Here is a 16,288-nt window from a genome sequence, read left to right as displayed (position 1 = left end):
GTTATTTTAATGAGCCTTCTGTAGGTAATTTTTTGTACAAATACAACAGGGAATAAATACTGGTATCACTGTGTGCTGTTGGTATCACAGAAAATCACAGTATCATAGAATAGTTAGGGTTGGAAAGGACCTTAGGATCATCTAGTTCCAAGCCCCCTGCCATGGGCAGGGATGTCTCACTAGACAGTATTGCCCAAGACTGTCCAGCAGAGCAGACAGTTTTTTCAGCTGAGGTACTTACTGAAGGCAAATCGCTGTGGGAACCAAGAGAGCTTTAACCACGACTGCTGGCCACGTGTAGCCTCTGTAGACTTTATTTTTCTTTCACGTTGCAGGGTGACAGCGGAGGACCACTTGTGTGTGAGCAACCCGCAGGGCGCTGGACTTTGTTTGGTTTAACATCCTGGGGTTCTGTCTGCTTTTCCAAAGTTTTGGGACCTGGAGTTTACAGTAATGTGTCACATTTTATTGAGTGGATTGAAAGACAAATATACATCCACACCTTTCTGCTAAACTAACTCCAGATGGTAAGGATTGTGCTGACAGACAAAAGAAAAACAGGAATCAGCACTTCAACACTGAAGAGTTTGCAGTCCAGAAACTCATGAAACAGAGTTTCAAGTTCTATCTATTCTTGATGTGGAAGTATGGAATACACAGTGTATATTAATGGTAAACCCTCTGCTGGTGAATATAATCTGGAGTAGAATTAATAATCCTTTTGACTTCTCTTTTAACTGTGTTGTGGTGCTATTCCAAACACAGCAAAAGGCTTAAAAGAAAAGAATCAGCCACTTTCTGCCTTTCAGCTATTCAAACTAAGCAGTAGCACAGAGTAGAAAAACCTTTTTAAATAACCTATTTTAATACTATTCAAGTAGCATATGCGTTTTCACTCACTTGTCATGATGAATAAACTCTGTGCATTCAGATGGGACACTTATTCACAAGGGCCACACTGATCATGGCCATGCCATATGCTGGAGAGTATGGAAGAGGTCGACAAGTTTGTGAATCCACGTGGCACAGACACATCAAGGTACACGTGCCAGTCTCCACAGATGTGTAGCCATGTGTTCATGGTGTGCCTGAGCTAAAGCATTCTGTCCCTCAGCGCAGCTAATGTGTATGGACATAACCCTGCACCATCTTGATGCACAGCTTCTGTTCCCAGAGCCAGCCTGAGCATCTGCACGGCAACAGAGGGACCAGTACAACAGACCTGTAACTACCACTTGAGGCACCTAAGACCACAATTCAGCTCTTCAGACTCCTGGGACAGTTTCTACCATTTCATTTTCTGATGCTTCCAATGTCTTGACATGTCCGAGAACCACTGATGTCTTGACAGCACGACACCTTTGTCAGACCTGTGCCCCACTTGTTTTTTCCTTCATTTTGTATCATGTGTTCAGGGTTCAAAGCGTGCATTGACTATCTCCAGCCCTTTAAAACCAATGCCACTGCAATGGTTTCCCCTCCTACAGTAAGCTAGTTTGAACACCTGGTGCAATACAGGAAATGCAGCTTTCAGTACAGCAAAAGATGCAGTGTGAACAGTACCCCAGGTACTGGGAAACTGGGTAATTTTTGATAGGTCTCTTATAGTATCTTGCATTGAAAGTTTCATTTTGCTTAGCAAGACTAAACAATTAGAAGGGAAAAAAAATCTGAATGACAGAAGACTTGGATTGCAGCTTCTGGTCAAATGAATATTAGACACTAAGCAAAGCACATCAGCTCACATGCTTGGCAGCCAGATAGTGGGGCACTCTGTGGTAGGTAAGAGGCTGTGCCTTGACTCCAAGAGAGTCTGGTTCAAAAACGTTTAAACGGAGCTTGGCACCTCTTAATGGTGCTAGTGAGGAAGCATCTTACCATCTGCTGTAGGTGCTGTCCTGCACAGCACTCAGCTTTTGAGAAAGCAGAGCAGGAGGAGCCAGGACCCAGGATTACAGGGTAAATTCCACCAGGACTGGTATGTTTAAAAACTGTGTTTTCAGTGCTGTGAATCCTGACAAAGGCATGAAACCACTCTCTCTGCTACCTCTGGCACACCCCCATGAAAGCATGATGGGAACTTATCAATACCATGACTGCCGTATGTGGAAACATGCATTAAAAGAGCTCAGTAACAGACATTTCAGGCACCATTAATCATGTTACAACTGATAGATCTATCTTCTCCTTTAACATGCTTAACGTTAGACAGACTAGACAACATTAATATTCAGTAACTATGTTATGGATTCTGAACCTCTTTTTAAGTGACTATTGTATCACTGTTTCATGCTCAGAAAGAAAACCCTTCCAGGCTTTGCGCTAGGTTTGGGTCTTTTTTATTATATATTAAGGACTTCGTTTTTACTATAATATATAAATGATCTTTTCCCCCAGCTGTAAATGAGAGAAGGAAGCTATGACCATGTTTTTCCAATGCAAGTAGATTACAGATGAAACAGATTATTGACACCCTTTCCTCAAGGACATGGAAGCTGGAGCTCTCAGTCCCCACTTCAGCTTTTCTCTGGGGCAGGACCTCTGCAGCTGTAGGGAAGCACTGATCAATGTCCCAGAGCCAGTTACTGAGAGGTACCAGGAGAGGTTGCCCAGAGGCTGTCAGAGCCAGCCTGTCCATTACCATCTGATGTGTCTCCTGACAGGTTTCAGCAAGGTCTGTTTTCCAGAAAACAAAGAGATGCTTCTGTGAAATGGACAGCCCAGCCGACAGCTCTCTACCAGCTGACATGGTTAGCAACTTTGAATCCTGTGAAGCAAAGCACTGAATCCATCTCACCATTTCATGTAGACATGAGTGCTACCAAATGATAATATGTAATTACACATTTTTATTGACTGGGTTTGGCCTGCCTTCACTTTCCAAGCAGTGTCCCCCAGAAAATGAGACCACTTCCACCTATAGTCCAGCCCCCTCCTGGTAAAGGATCAGTCTGAAGACCCATCGCAAATGGTTTTAGGAGGGAGCAGTTGGGTTTTGTCCTTCCCCACAACTGTCTCTGACACAACATTCCATGTAAAGAATAAATTTGTAATTTTATAAAGGTATTTTTATACTGCTTTTTTTTATGTGTGCACACAAAATAGGCATAGCCCTCCTTCTGCTGTACCAAGTCCTTCCCTGTGTGCTGACTTGATGGCTATCATCACAACTATGCTGTTTCTCTTCTAAGTAAGTGTAGCCTCACTGTAAGTTAACAACTGTTTGCTTTACTTTTATCACACAATGTCACAGTCAAGCAGATGTGGGGTTTTTTCTAGCTGTACTAATAAAAATTTATGGTAGTTTTCCAAAAACCTTCTCTGTTGAAAGTGTGTTTCAATCAAGAGGGAGACTCAACACCCATACAGAGTTGTGCAACAGTGCCTACAAATAGTCTTTAAAAGTTATTTGCATGCCCTTATCTAGCTCTTTTAAGCAGCCCTGACAGCCCTATTGGCACTGCAAGACTTGTGGAGGTTCTGGCACTACCACCACTATACGACTTCTAGTTTCTTCTGCATGTATGCTTCTAATACAGAGCATTATCAATAATACTGCTGCCAACAACTACTCTGGATTGAAAAATCTAAAATAAAACTAAAAATGCAGTCAAATTTCTCTGAACACATTTTGTTGTATGGCCTTCCTCAGGAATACAATTCGTTTGAAATAACCATCTTGTTTTAACTGGGATCCACCATTTTAAGGGCACATGCTGAACTCAAAATACTAAGCACCCAGAAACTTACAATAGTTAAAATTTGCCTTTTCACTGCGGTCAACAGTAAGGCATCCAGAACCAGGAGGGTAAGAGTAACATAACCAGAATCAGCCAGGAACAAATAATACAAAACCCATACTGAAATTCAGCTATGAGAATGTTCTTAACATCGTCACATTCAGAACTTGGCCACTGGCCTGTACAGAGAGGAGGGCTGGGCTGGCCAGTGTCAGAGCCAGGTCCAGCAGGAGGAGTGGCTTATCCACACTGGCTGGTCCTCAGCCCCATGCTTGGCCCTTGGGGCTGAGGGGAAAGACACAGTTGGCTTAAACATTCAGCTCCATCTACCCCCCAGGTATAGACCAAAGCTCACTGTGCTGCAAAGACACTTGCTCTATAAAGGTGGTGGCTTCCTGCCACCTGCAAATGGAGTGGCTGATGTGAAAAAAAATAGTAAAAAAAATCATTCTGTAAATCAAATATTGCATCAAAAAATGAGTTAAAGCTGTTATAGGTGTAGCTACAAGGTTTGGCAGAGCTGAACATGATTGTTTGGTTTATTTTAAGCTGACAGAAGTGTAAATGCTGTACTTTCTTTCACATCTGGAAGGCACCTGTGAGATGATCTTAAAAAGCCTGTTTTCGAAATGGAAAAGTCAGGTCATGCTGTGCCAAAGTGCAGAAGCCAGCAGGGGAGCCTCTTGTCTCCAATGCTAAAAAGAAATAAAGGAAACAACATTCAGCTGCTGAGAAGCAAAGAAAGAGTGATCTGTCTGCACCCTTAATTTGACCCTTTGGATATGGTCAGTTAACATCATGAAGCTTTCACTAAAGACTCGCTACCCCCATCTTCCTTTCAGTGAAAAACAGCAAGAGATCACAGCAGAGATTCTGTGTTAGAGATTTCTGCTGTTTGTCCACACAAACAAAAAAGGGAAAAAAAAAAGGACTGGGTTTTACACAGCAGATAATGTCAGCACTTAGACTGTTTGTCAAAGTCCTCTAAAGGAACACAACCTGTAGCAGACAATTTTAAGCAACACACACCATCAATGAAACAATACAACCAGAAAAAATGGAATGTGTGCATGTTATCTTGGACCACCTCAAGTGGTACCAGAGTACGTACTTATAAACTCAGCACAGGTTGGACTTGAAGTTTCAAGGCAACCTGCAGGGTCTTGCATGTTCAACATGCAGATGGAATGATCCTCATCCAATTCCAGAACCCATTGCAATAGCTCCACAACACCGAGCAGTGAGCAGGGGGTGACTGGGCTTGTAGAAGCCACAGAATAGCAAGCCAAGCGTCCCAGAGATACCATGCAGCCAGCCCCATGTGCAACAGGTGACTGTCACGTTTCTTGGGCAGGTATTTAAATGCCATGGCTTACACTCACAGAAGATTCTGGAAGATGGTACTTGCAATGCTTACACTTCTTGTGTGACACACATGCAACCTCCCGAGGCTAAACAATCAGATACCTGCCAAATCCACTGGCAGGTTCTGCTCCTGCAGCAGAAACAGTCACAGGCCAGTATTGTACCCCACACTCCTTTTTACAGTGGCAGGTGGAGAAGTGGAGCCCTGTGCTCCCTCATCTCACTGCAAGTCCCTGAGCTACTCCTTGAGAGCTCAGCATGCCTCAGTTACAGACTTGTAAAACCACAGAATAGAATAACCCCTTCTCTGTGGCCACAGGTGAAGAAAGCCCATAGATTTAAGGCACAATAAAAGCATGCAGGTGAGGCAACAGAAACAAAACCAGTATTTGACTTTGAGGACAGGAGAGCACTGGCCTGGCCTGCTTCTCCAGAGCTCTTTACAACAGGAGAATATCCGCCGGGAACAATAATGGCAAAGCTGAGCCTGCGTGGGGCTGTGGAGCAGAGCAGATGACTTCACTGAGTCTGTGTGTGATTCTGCCCTCGTACTGTCTGATCTCCCTGCACAACCTGCTGACCATTTTGCATCTTCCTCTTGGACACCTCACAAGTCCCCATGGCTTGCAGAGCAAGCCAAGATGTTTCACATGGGACACCTGGAGCCCACTCCTGGCACAGTGCCCCCACAGCAAGGAGGAGGCTACAGACAAACATCTGAAAATCATAACTGCAAACCAACAAGCTCCACATGATCTTAGAATCTGAATGCCTGCCATCACTTCAAAAGTCCCCACTAACCTTCTGCTGCACATTACAAAAAATATTTTGTCATATGTTGAACCAAATTAAAAAATATATATATATATCTATGTATTTGCAGAAATGGCCGCCATCACTGGCTCCTTTCACTGTTTTCCTTCTATAGGCTAAACAAAAGGGTATTTTTCTGTTCACTAACACTAGGGATGGAGTCAGCCCTAATTACACTCTACCTTTTGAAAACAGAACCATTTTCAACGTTTGGTAACATGTGGTGACCTTCATTTGAATGAACTTAGCATGCCTGCAGTATCTGCCCTGCATAGCAGCAGCTGTCTCAGACCTCACAGCGTTTGTTTAAATTCTTTCCAAGATCTTAAAGGATGTGGAATATTTAACGTTGATCATTAACATGGAAAGCTCATGGTTCAATTAAAAAGCAGTGCCCTTGCCCCAAACACAGTGCCTAAACACACAAATCTTGGCAGTTTGAAAGCAGAAAGCTTTAGAATGAAACAGAACCAAAAAATGGGCTCAATACTAAGAATTCATTAGCAGCTATAGTTAGAAGAAACTGTTTATTTCAACAGGTGCTAGTAGATCCAAACAGTTTCCTAAGTTCCTCCATAAATTGGCCATGTAACTTTTTGATAAAGGAGTAATAAGGAGGCAATGTGTTGGTCTGGAACCCAGACTCCACATGCACTTCAGCCAGCTTTTATGCAGTGTGCAGAGCAGTGGGAACTGGTAGGGGCAGGACATCTGCAAGAGAGATGAGCAACAGAGCTCAAAGTTGGGACATGTAATGAGTTATACCTTCTTCCTAACAGCCTCTAAAGATACTTCAGCTGTGCATTATAAAAGCCTGGAGGAATGTAAAACACCTGAGAGTGAAGAGGGTAATGTCATCAGGTAGAAGCTGCTATTTCTAAAGACCTGAAGGCAGACTGGAGCTACCCACTGCCGCTGGCAGACAATTTTACAGTGTAGGCATGAGGTAGAGTTTAGAGAAAAGTCAGGCAACCAGCATCTGAACTGGATGAGGCAGAAAAGAAGTCCAGTCAGTGGCAGACTGCATGAAACAGCACAATGGAGATAAAAGGAGGGATGCAGCAGGAGTATGAACTGTCACAGAGAACAAAAGGATGCACTAGGATTTGGGTTTTTTTGTGGAAGAGGAAAGTGAGGGAGGTGCATGACACATATGCCTCATCTGGGCTGCCCTTTTGATGGTTAAAATCATGTCTGGCCAGCACTGAGATGGCCTGTGCAACAGCCTGGGAAACAAACTGGACCCCAGTGGTTAAAACACTGTCTGTATTACAGTAATTACTATAAAATTACTATATTGCAGGAGTCTTTCAACAAGCCAACCAGTAACTTTACATCATAAAATCATAGAATAATAGAATAGTTAGGGTTGGAAAGGACTTAAGATCATCTAGTTCCAACCCCCCTGCTATGGCAGCCCCTCTGCTTACATCATACATACATAAAGCGGTGAGTCCCAGGGAATGCTAGGATTGTAGGCTTAGCAATGCAAGGCAACAGGCTGGCCTACCTGCAACATCCTGTCCAGAACACCATGAGGTATTGTGCAATCTTGCATACAAGAAATAAGCAGTATGCAAAGTCTATTGACTGAAAAAATATAAAAAGCAACCAAGCCGCTTAGATCTTGAACATCTAAATAAATTACAGAAAATCTTTATAAACAAAAATGCTTTTAAGGATATGTGTGCATCATCTCTGGCTGAAGAAAACAAAACCACAATGAAGCATAAATCAGCAGTTATTACTCTTGAGTTTTAAAATAGTTAGCATTCCAACCCTGTAAAATACACTGAAGCATTTTCTTCATACAAAAGAATTCAAACCTGATTTATGCTACAGAAACAGCACTGCTGCCCCCTTCAGAATCACACACAGAGACTTTGGCACATGAGTTATTACTGCCAAATGAGTCTGAATTAGTTTCCTTTGATTAATTAAGGAATTCCATCTTCTCAGAGTTCAAGCCATTTGTGTTCCCAGACTCATCCTGAATGTCTGGTAAGAAGGAGGTGTCCTCTACTAACTCATCTCTTGAACAGGCCTATAACAGTGTTTTAGATGTTGGCAAAACACTGGCAATGCTTTCCTCTTCTCACACAGCACCTGTGACTGAGCTAGAAGACCCAGAAATAGTGTGGAGTTCCACTCTACAGTTTACAACAGAGTCATCTCTCCATCTCTTAATTGCTTCCCTCTGCTCCTCTGGGGTCAATCTGTCAAGGTGCTTGGCTCTCAAGACTGGAGATGGAAACAATGTTCCTTGGAGAACTCTCAGCAAATACCTACAAAAGGAACACAGTTTCAAACAAACTGTTTAGAAGCACACTCAAAACAGTTTCCAGCAACACTAAAGAAAAACAAATACCATTCAAGCAACCATGAGGCTGCAGCAGCCTCTAAAAGTTCTAGCAGGTGCTGTTTTGTGAGCATAAAGTGTAAGACCAGCAACAGCACCATAACATGTTTGAAAAGTGGCATTTTTACAGACAGATATTGATTTCAGGGCTTCCACTTTTCTGTCCTGAATGCTGTTCTCCTACAGATGTTACTGCAGCACTGCGCACTTGCAACTTCAGTGAACGGCTGAGGTCACAACTACACTGGAAGTGAAGCTTTCTGCATATTAGGTCATATGGCTCGGTCAAGTTGTGAAATTTTCTTTATATTGGGGGTGGAGAGGAAGACCTCTAGCCAGAGGGATTTATAGCATCATTGACTCAAAGAAAACTAATTTTGCTAACAACAGCAATCTGGCATTACAAAACAGAAACGCACCTTGGCAGCAGAGCAACACAAGTAGTCAGGAGGCAAACTAAGTAAAATACTGGGTCTGTCATGTGCTGTTCCATAATCCAATAAGGATTTGATGATGGATTGTGAGTTTTGCAGGTTGCCCCAAAGGCCAGAGTGAAGACAAAGTAAAACAAGATGCTGCCAACTACAACTACTGTATGTATCCAAGTCTGCAATTCAGAAAAGGAAAGAAATCAGATTTAAGCTGCAAATGGAAAGACCTGTAACATGTGTTAGTGTGTACACATGCATGCATAAACAAGCATACGTTCTTCCTCCAAGGATAGCTGCTTAATGTAACAGAGGATAGATCTGTTCATGAAATATTCCCAATTTTATTAAAAACATTCCAGGAAGAATGGAGCCTTCTTCCTACAGCATATCAGTGACCCAGCCATTTAGGTTTTTTTTTTTATTCTACCCCACAGATAGCTTTTGATACTTTTGGGAAAGACATTTTTTGTGCCATCTGTCTTAGATGACCGCCTCATCCACCGGCAGCAGAGAAAGCCTTCTCCAGCAAATGGAGGTGAGATCTTTCCATGACACCAGCCTTCTGTATCTTGCTTGAGACAGTGATTAGTTCTACATTTGAGTTTTCTGTAATTTTGTACCTAAACTGCTGTAACAGTTCCTATGGAACCAACACTGTCATTGATCTGACAGCTTGCCAACATTGAAAAATGTCAAATAAAACTAATTTAAATACTAGTTTTCTATTCTAAGTGTGGACACACGTTACCCATATAGTCTCAATAAAGGCATTTTATCACTGCTGCCATGCTCTCAAAAAGAACAAAGGAAAGACTGAATCCCAACTTGAAATTTCATCCATTATGAAACAATCCTAAAATATATATATATTAAAAAAGAAAAAGAAAAAATAAACCCCATTACTCTATATCCTAAATATTAATGGACTGTAAATATTATTGTATTTATTTTCTTAAAAATTATGCAAGAAAGCCAAGTATTACCCTTTTAAGGGCTGTAAATTTAGCCAAGGTAAAGCAGATGCTTTAACACTTAAAGCAGATGCTTTAGCTTGCACAGACTATTAAAAACTGGAATAGCATTTCTGTAGTGTATTGGTTCTCTAGTTCTGGTACCAAAACACACCTTTGACTTGTTTATCCTGGACACAAAGCAGATCATCAGTTCCAAGCATTCAGTATCAACAGTTCACACTGAGATACAAGCTTTGGGAACTAATGAAGGCTCAGCAAATTGCTGGCTGGTTTTACTATCTGTAAAACTGACACTTTCAAAACCACTGTATCCTAACAAGGCAGGATCCTTTCACTATTGACAAATAATTCTGAGCCCAAATTTTGTTAACTTTACTAATATGGGTAATCCTATTGGCTCCAATGGCAGATGCATTAGGAATGCTTGCATGGTCACATATATGAGATGTTTGGTTTAGGTTTTGGCACTTTTATAGTTATTTTGTTTTGTATATGAAGCTTTTTCTTCTGTTAATTTTAATGAAAGCTGTATGCACATTCTCTGTTAGGAATATACTCTTTCAGAAACAAAGTACTCACCACAGATTTGCATTCAATAAGAAGGTGAAACAGTATTATGAAGAGCGCTGCTGTGTTTATAGGGTTTCCAAAAGAAAAAATGTCTATGTCTGAGCCATAGTAAGTCTGTAAAGGAAGCCAGTGGTCAGCATAATACATTCTTTACATATAGTTCTAACACTTAAAGTGGCAAGAACACTTTCAATACCACACAATCATAGAATGGTTTGGGTTGGAAGAGACCTTAAGGATCATCTAGTTCCAACCCCCTTCCCATAGGCAGGGCACCTTCCAGTAAATGAGGTTGCCCAAAGACCAGGTTGTCCAACCTGGCCTTGGACACTTCCAGGGATGGAGTAGCCACAGCTTCTCTGGGCAACCTGTGCCAGCACCTCACCAACCTCACAATGAAAAATTTTTTTTTAATGTCTAATCTAAATCTCCCCTCTGTCAGCAGTTCAGCTCAATTCCAATGATGATCCTGTTAGTACACATTTATATATTAAGAAGTAAAATTAAATGATTTTGTTCTCTAATTTGTCCGGGGTTTTAGTATATCAAAATGTATAAATGTGTCTCGTGTCCAACACTTACAAAATAAGGCACAAAAAAGCAAACAATACTTTGGTAAAAAGCATCCAGCAAGGTTATCCAGAATGTTGAAGGCAAGTAAGCCTGTAAGAAAAACAGATAATGGCAGATAAACAAATTGAACAAACTGCTGCATCCTTAACTAGCATTAATCTGGATCTGAGGAAAGATTACCTTCAGAAATAATTCCAGATAGTTTCTCAATGAAGAGGAATCTTCTGTGTTATGGTAATAGAATAAAGATCTCACTCCACACAAGCAGCTAACTGTTCTTACAGCTGTTTCTGCCAGAACAGACCTACCAGAGCCTTCACCTGAGTACTAAGGCAGGGAGGACAGGGTGCAGTGAATTACCCTAGCAGCTTACCATCACTGAACACCAAATCCCACTTTCTTCTATCTCCACCCCCTTCTTTTTCAGTACATGTGCTTCTGCCTCTTAATTTGTGCTGGCTGACTTCTCTGGGCAGACTGGACTCCTCTGAGATAACCTAACTCACTGGAATATGAGAAACTAATTTGCTTTTCTGCTGGAATACCACACTGCTGTTTTGGTGAGCTAAATCAGCTCCTAGAAGATCTCATGGGACAATCAAGCTGGTAAAAGGAATGTAGTTTAACTATGTGGGTGAAAACAGGGAATGGAAACAAAAGAAGGGAGGAGAAGGAACAAGCCTTCCTCACTTAGTGGCAGCAAATTGCTGCGACAGCTCAACCACTTATGAAACCATGTAGTTGCATCTGCCCTGACTAAAGTATATCCCATTCCTTCAGGCCCTAGATTGAGACACATAGGTGAGCAACCTAGTCACCCAGAACTTTGTCTACAACTAGTGGAGAGGGATGTGTTTCTCCAAAGGCAATCCAGCTCTTTCGAGAACTGAACTGCCCTCTGGAGGTGGTGTGGAAAATTTACCTTATTTACGGCCTGTCAGGGAAGTGCTTTAAAATACTGAACATGAATCCAAGTTACTGTCCATTTTTATAGCTTGTACAGATCTGTGCACTTGTGATATCATGGTGCAATACTGTGATACTACATTTTAAAAGCATTTATTTCTTCTATACTGCACTTGCTTTTCTATACTGCATTTAATAAAAGCAATTATTTCATTGTGCTTCCATGCAAGAAATGATCTGATTTGCTACTTAACAACTCCACAGAGCAAGGCAATGATGGACTAAAGAGAAAAACTGATGAAAGGGAAAAAAAAAAAGGGGGGGGGGAACTTCAGTAATGCAGTAATTGTGATTATGCTACCTTAAAACCTTCAGCTCACTTCACTGTACATATCCTGAAGACAAAAAAGGACCAAATTTGAGGCCTTGTAACCTTTACTTAGTCAAAACTCTCTTTGATTGACAAAGCACAGATATGCCTCAGCCACTCTGCAGGGACTCAGATTTGTACCAAAAGACAACTTTGTTTAGCAAAAATATCATAAACCAAGCAACATAAAGTACTTAAGGATATGTAAAAAGAAATTTAAAGGTCCACAAACAAACAGAACAAATTGTTTCCTCACTGTTTATCTTTTTGTCCCTTGTAAACCAGACCTAGACTTCTGCCAGATTATGCAGATGAAACTGCATGTCATAGCTCATTTTTTTAGTCCCATTTGTTAGAACAGAATAGAACAGCACAGCGTATTTCATTTGGAAGAGATCTACAACTGCCTGACCACTTCAGGGCTGACAAATTTAGAGCATGTTATGAAGGGCATTGTTCAAATGCCTCAAACACTGACAGGCCTGGGACATGGACCACCTCTCTAGAAAGCATGTTTCTCTGTTTGACCACTCTCTGTAAAGAAATGATTCTTAATGTCAAGTCTATCACTGAAAAGCTATGATCATAAAGAAAATGGTGAGTTTTATAGGACTCATATGCTCAAGTGTTTCCTCTCTCTAGGATACCATTATCTATTCTGTCTCAGGCTCAGTATGCCATTGCTTTCAATTGTTATAAAAATATGATTTTAATTAAGCATTTGTTGCAGTTTAACTGCAGCTGTCAACTAAGCCCCACACAGCCACTTCCTTATTCCCCCCACAGTGGGATGAGGAGGGAATCAGAAGAATAAAAGAAAACTCCTGGGTTGAGATAAAGACAGTTTTAAGAGGGAAAGCAAAGGCCACATGTGAGTGAGCAAAGCAACCCAAGGAATTCATTCACAGTTTCCCATGGGCAGGCAGGTGTTCAGCCATCTCCAGTAAATCAGGGCTGCATCATGAGTAACAGTTACTTGGGAAGACAAACACCATCACTTCAAATGTGTGTGTGTGTATATGTGTCCCCTTTCCTTCTTCCCCCAGCTTTATATGCTGAGCATGATGCTCAGCATGTGATATGATATGGCATATCCATGTGGTCAAGTGGGGGTCAGCTGCCTCGGCTATGTCCCCCCTCCCAATTTCTTGTGCACCTCCAGCCTCAATAGTGTGGCAGATGAGACCTTTAAATGACAGTGAAAAAAACTGTATCTAGGGCCCTTCTCTTTGAAAGTAAGCCCAAATTCTCAGAAGAAATGCATTTTGAGGAAGAATTTTGACAGCTGAGACAGTGATCAAATTGAACAAGCTGATAACAATGTTTATCTAGTACAAAGCTTCCCCTGAAGTCTGTAATTTATCATCAAATATTTTATAAGATCAGGTGTATATGGCTGAAAAGAGCCTATAAAAACTTTTGAAAACACAGCTTTTGTTTTATGTGCACAAGCCTAGATGTTTCTTTCTAATAAAGTGGTTTTAAACTTCATGTTTGCCTGATGTGAACCATGAAGGAAAGACAGACAGAAAAGGCTCAAATGCTGACTATTCCAATTTGCTTCAGATCAAGCATTCTTTAACCTACCAAAGATTTCTGGCTCATCATATACAGTTGTGGGAGTTGCAGAAGTACCTCTGCAGACACATCTTTGTCCAAGACACCATAAATGATAGGTGGCACCGACGTAAAAAGAAGATTGAAAAGAATCAAGATCCAGTAGTCAGTCATTGACGTGCCTGAAAACCCACAGAAGAACTGGTACCAGAACAGGAGGTTCACATAGGCCTGGAAAGTCAAAGACGGCATGACAAAATGTTACCCATAGACAAGGGTTTTAAAAGCCAGGAGGAAAACAGGCAGATCTTTTCCACAGTATTCTGTGGAAAAAGAATTATAAATACTATGGAGTTCATTCCAATCCTACACTTCAAGATTATATTTAATTAGCACACATTTCAAACTTGTCACAGCTTTACATTTCACACTTGGACATGACTTGTTTAAATACTCATGCTACCACTACACTGGTAACACCCATTATCCGCTGTTTAATCAGATAACTTGAGTAAGAAATTCAGTCCAAGGAATAAGGGTTTCTGGTCTCTCTAGACATAAATTGGAAAATGAGTTGTTTGACACTTTGAAACTGCTCACAGTAACAAAATAAAAAAGACTATAAAGCCCCACTAAACCTTCAGTGGTCTCAAATACACAAAATGCGATTTCCCTGGGATGGGACCGCTACATACCACATTCTTGTAGAAGAAGTAAAGCACCATGTTGGTAAGTCTGGTATAACACCAATGACCATGGACAAGCAGCAGCTTTTTGAGGTGTCTGAACTGACAGACTGCAAAGTCACTTGCCATCACAGCCTGCAACGCACATGAAGGGAAGGATATGTCATTTCCAGGGTGTTAAAGATAAGCTTCAGACACTGCCAAATGAGCAACTTAGCTGCTGATGGAAAGTCGTATTCTATGGGGGGGGGGTTTTAATGCATAGTGCTTACAGTCTTACCCTCGCTCAGATCTGAGCCCCTCCATACATTTTACACTAATACAAACTGCTCAGCCCAACAACACAGGGAGGAACGCGGCTGTCTTTATTATTACCACACAACTGCACAGAAATCCCTGACGCTTAGGCTGCTTGTTTCCTGGCAGAACACAAGTAATAGGGAGTTTGGTGATACTCAGCAAGCTCTGTTGTTTGGAGTTTGAATCCCTGAAGCACTCAGCTTTCGAGCACTGCTGGAAGAGTGCTAAGGCTTGGGTGTGAGCTCAGGCTGCAAAATCTTGCCTGTGTTCAGTAATGGGCTGTGGAGCCACTGGGCCTCCAGGGTAAACTCTGAAAGAATTTAAAATGGAATCTGATGTCATTTGCAGCTGTCTTTGTATATACTACCTGCATGCCTTCTTGGCCAAATATTCCCACACCAGTGTCAGCCACCTGGATCATACTGACATCGTTGGCACCATCACCTACAGAGAAAAGAACAAAAAACTATAAACTCTCTTATTTGGAATGCAATCTGAAGGCAGCTTTGCTGGCTACTGCATCACTATGGGGGTGGCAGGAAAAGACAAATATACACGACCAGAGAGCTCAGAGAAAAGCATTTTTATGGCCAAAAGTGCAGCCTAGGGAAAACCCTACAGAAAACAGGATAAGTAAGGGGAAGAACTCACTGAAACGAGCTATATTTTCCAAATGGATATTAGCTGTTCATTTTGTTAGAATGTAGTTGGTATGCTGGAACAGAAAATATGGGTATTTAAAATCTCAGCCAGGCATCTCCCCTCTCCCTTCCTGGGGAGCTGTGATGAAGAATGACAAGAAAAAAACCCTTATTTGCTCCTTTGCACATGCTACATAACACTGAGGACTGCTGCTGTTCTTGTTGCTTTGGGTTACCATGAGAATGTTTATGGACTAAATTTGCTACTTCAGAATACTACATAATCTTTCACCAGAGACAACTACAATTCAAAGGATTATCCTCTGTAAAGTAAATTTTGTGACAGACATTAAAAAAAAAAAAACAGGAGAGAAGAAATTAGTTTCTACTTTTCAGAGAAAAGAAGATAAGCAATAACCACAGGACTCACCTACAGCTAATGTCATTGCCTTTAGCTTATTTCGCACCAGTCTGACCAGGACACTCTTCTGCAGTGGTGTGGCTCTGCAGCAGACTACAGCCCGACATTTTTCTGTGAGTTCCAAGAAAATATTCTGTAGGCTGTCATGAAGTACATGCTCCAAAGTCCTTCCATCAATAACAAGGCCTGCACTGAACCCTGGAGACTGGGTGGAGAGAGTTGCAGAGACATTCCCAAGTTTGTGACCAGGTTGTTTTTTAGAAGTATTCTTCTGGATGCCTTCTAAAATCTTGCTCATCATCAAGGCACAGGCATCCTAATTAAAGACCAGAGTAAGGCAACTTACTAAAATACTGCTTGGGTTCTGGCTCCCTTCCCAGTTTATGAAATACATATGGAGAAAAAGTCAGATGCCGCCCTTGTGTAGCATTTCACTTGAATATAGAAAGGGTCAGACACGAGCTGAAGAACTCTTTAAAATCACAAAGGATGCAGTCTGTTGTTAATAAAAGGGCCTGTGATTTAACTTTGCTAAGTAGGTTGCATTGGGTATTGTACTAGAAGGGAAAAAACTGAAGCAAA

General features: G+C 41.5%; 2 protein-coding genes across 5 annotated transcripts in view; one reads left to right on the top strand and one right to left on the bottom strand.

Annotated features, from left to right (window-relative positions):
• The window catches only part of CORIN (corin, serine peptidase), a 136,830-nt gene extending 134,407 nt beyond the window's left edge, over positions 1 to 2,423 (top strand). The window contains 1 exon segment of the mRNA XM_034064575.1: positions 336 to 2,423. Coding sequence (XP_033920466.1) covers positions 336 to 518 — 183 coding nt within the window. The 3' untranslated portion in view covers positions 519 to 2,423.
• ATP10D (ATPase phospholipid transporting 10D (putative)) overlaps positions 2,324 to 16,288 on the bottom strand; it is a 52,002-nt gene continuing 38,037 nt past the window's right edge. For 3 of the 4 annotated variants that reach the window (XM_013129037.3, XM_031048891.2, XM_031048892.2), the window contains exons 16-24: positions 15,716 to 16,022; positions 15,012 to 15,088; positions 14,354 to 14,479; positions 13,689 to 13,889; positions 10,835 to 10,915; positions 10,262 to 10,366; positions 8,697 to 8,884; positions 8,025 to 8,203; positions 2,324 to 4,435 (exon numbers count right to left, since the gene is read on the bottom strand). In XM_013129037.3, coding sequence (XP_012984491.3) covers positions 4,350 to 4,435; positions 8,025 to 8,203; positions 8,697 to 8,884; positions 10,262 to 10,366; positions 10,835 to 10,915; positions 13,689 to 13,889; positions 14,354 to 14,479; positions 15,012 to 15,088; positions 15,716 to 16,022 — 1,350 coding nt within the window. In that variant the 3' untranslated portion in view covers positions 2,324 to 4,349. The remainder of the gene's footprint in view (positions 4,436 to 8,024; positions 8,204 to 8,696; positions 8,885 to 10,261; positions 10,367 to 10,834; positions 10,916 to 13,688; positions 13,890 to 14,353; positions 14,480 to 15,011; positions 15,089 to 15,715; positions 16,023 to 16,288) is intronic. The other variant, XM_031048893.2, reaches the window with a different exon arrangement.

This window comes from Melopsittacus undulatus, chromosome 7, assembly GCF_012275295.1.
Source record: "Melopsittacus undulatus isolate bMelUnd1 chromosome 7, bMelUnd1.mat.Z, whole genome shotgun sequence".
Taxonomy (NCBI): Eukaryota; Metazoa; Chordata; class Aves; order Psittaciformes; family Psittaculidae; genus Melopsittacus; species Melopsittacus undulatus.
Note: the sequence above shows the minus strand (reverse complement) of the source record. Positions and strands in the feature narration are given on the sequence as shown.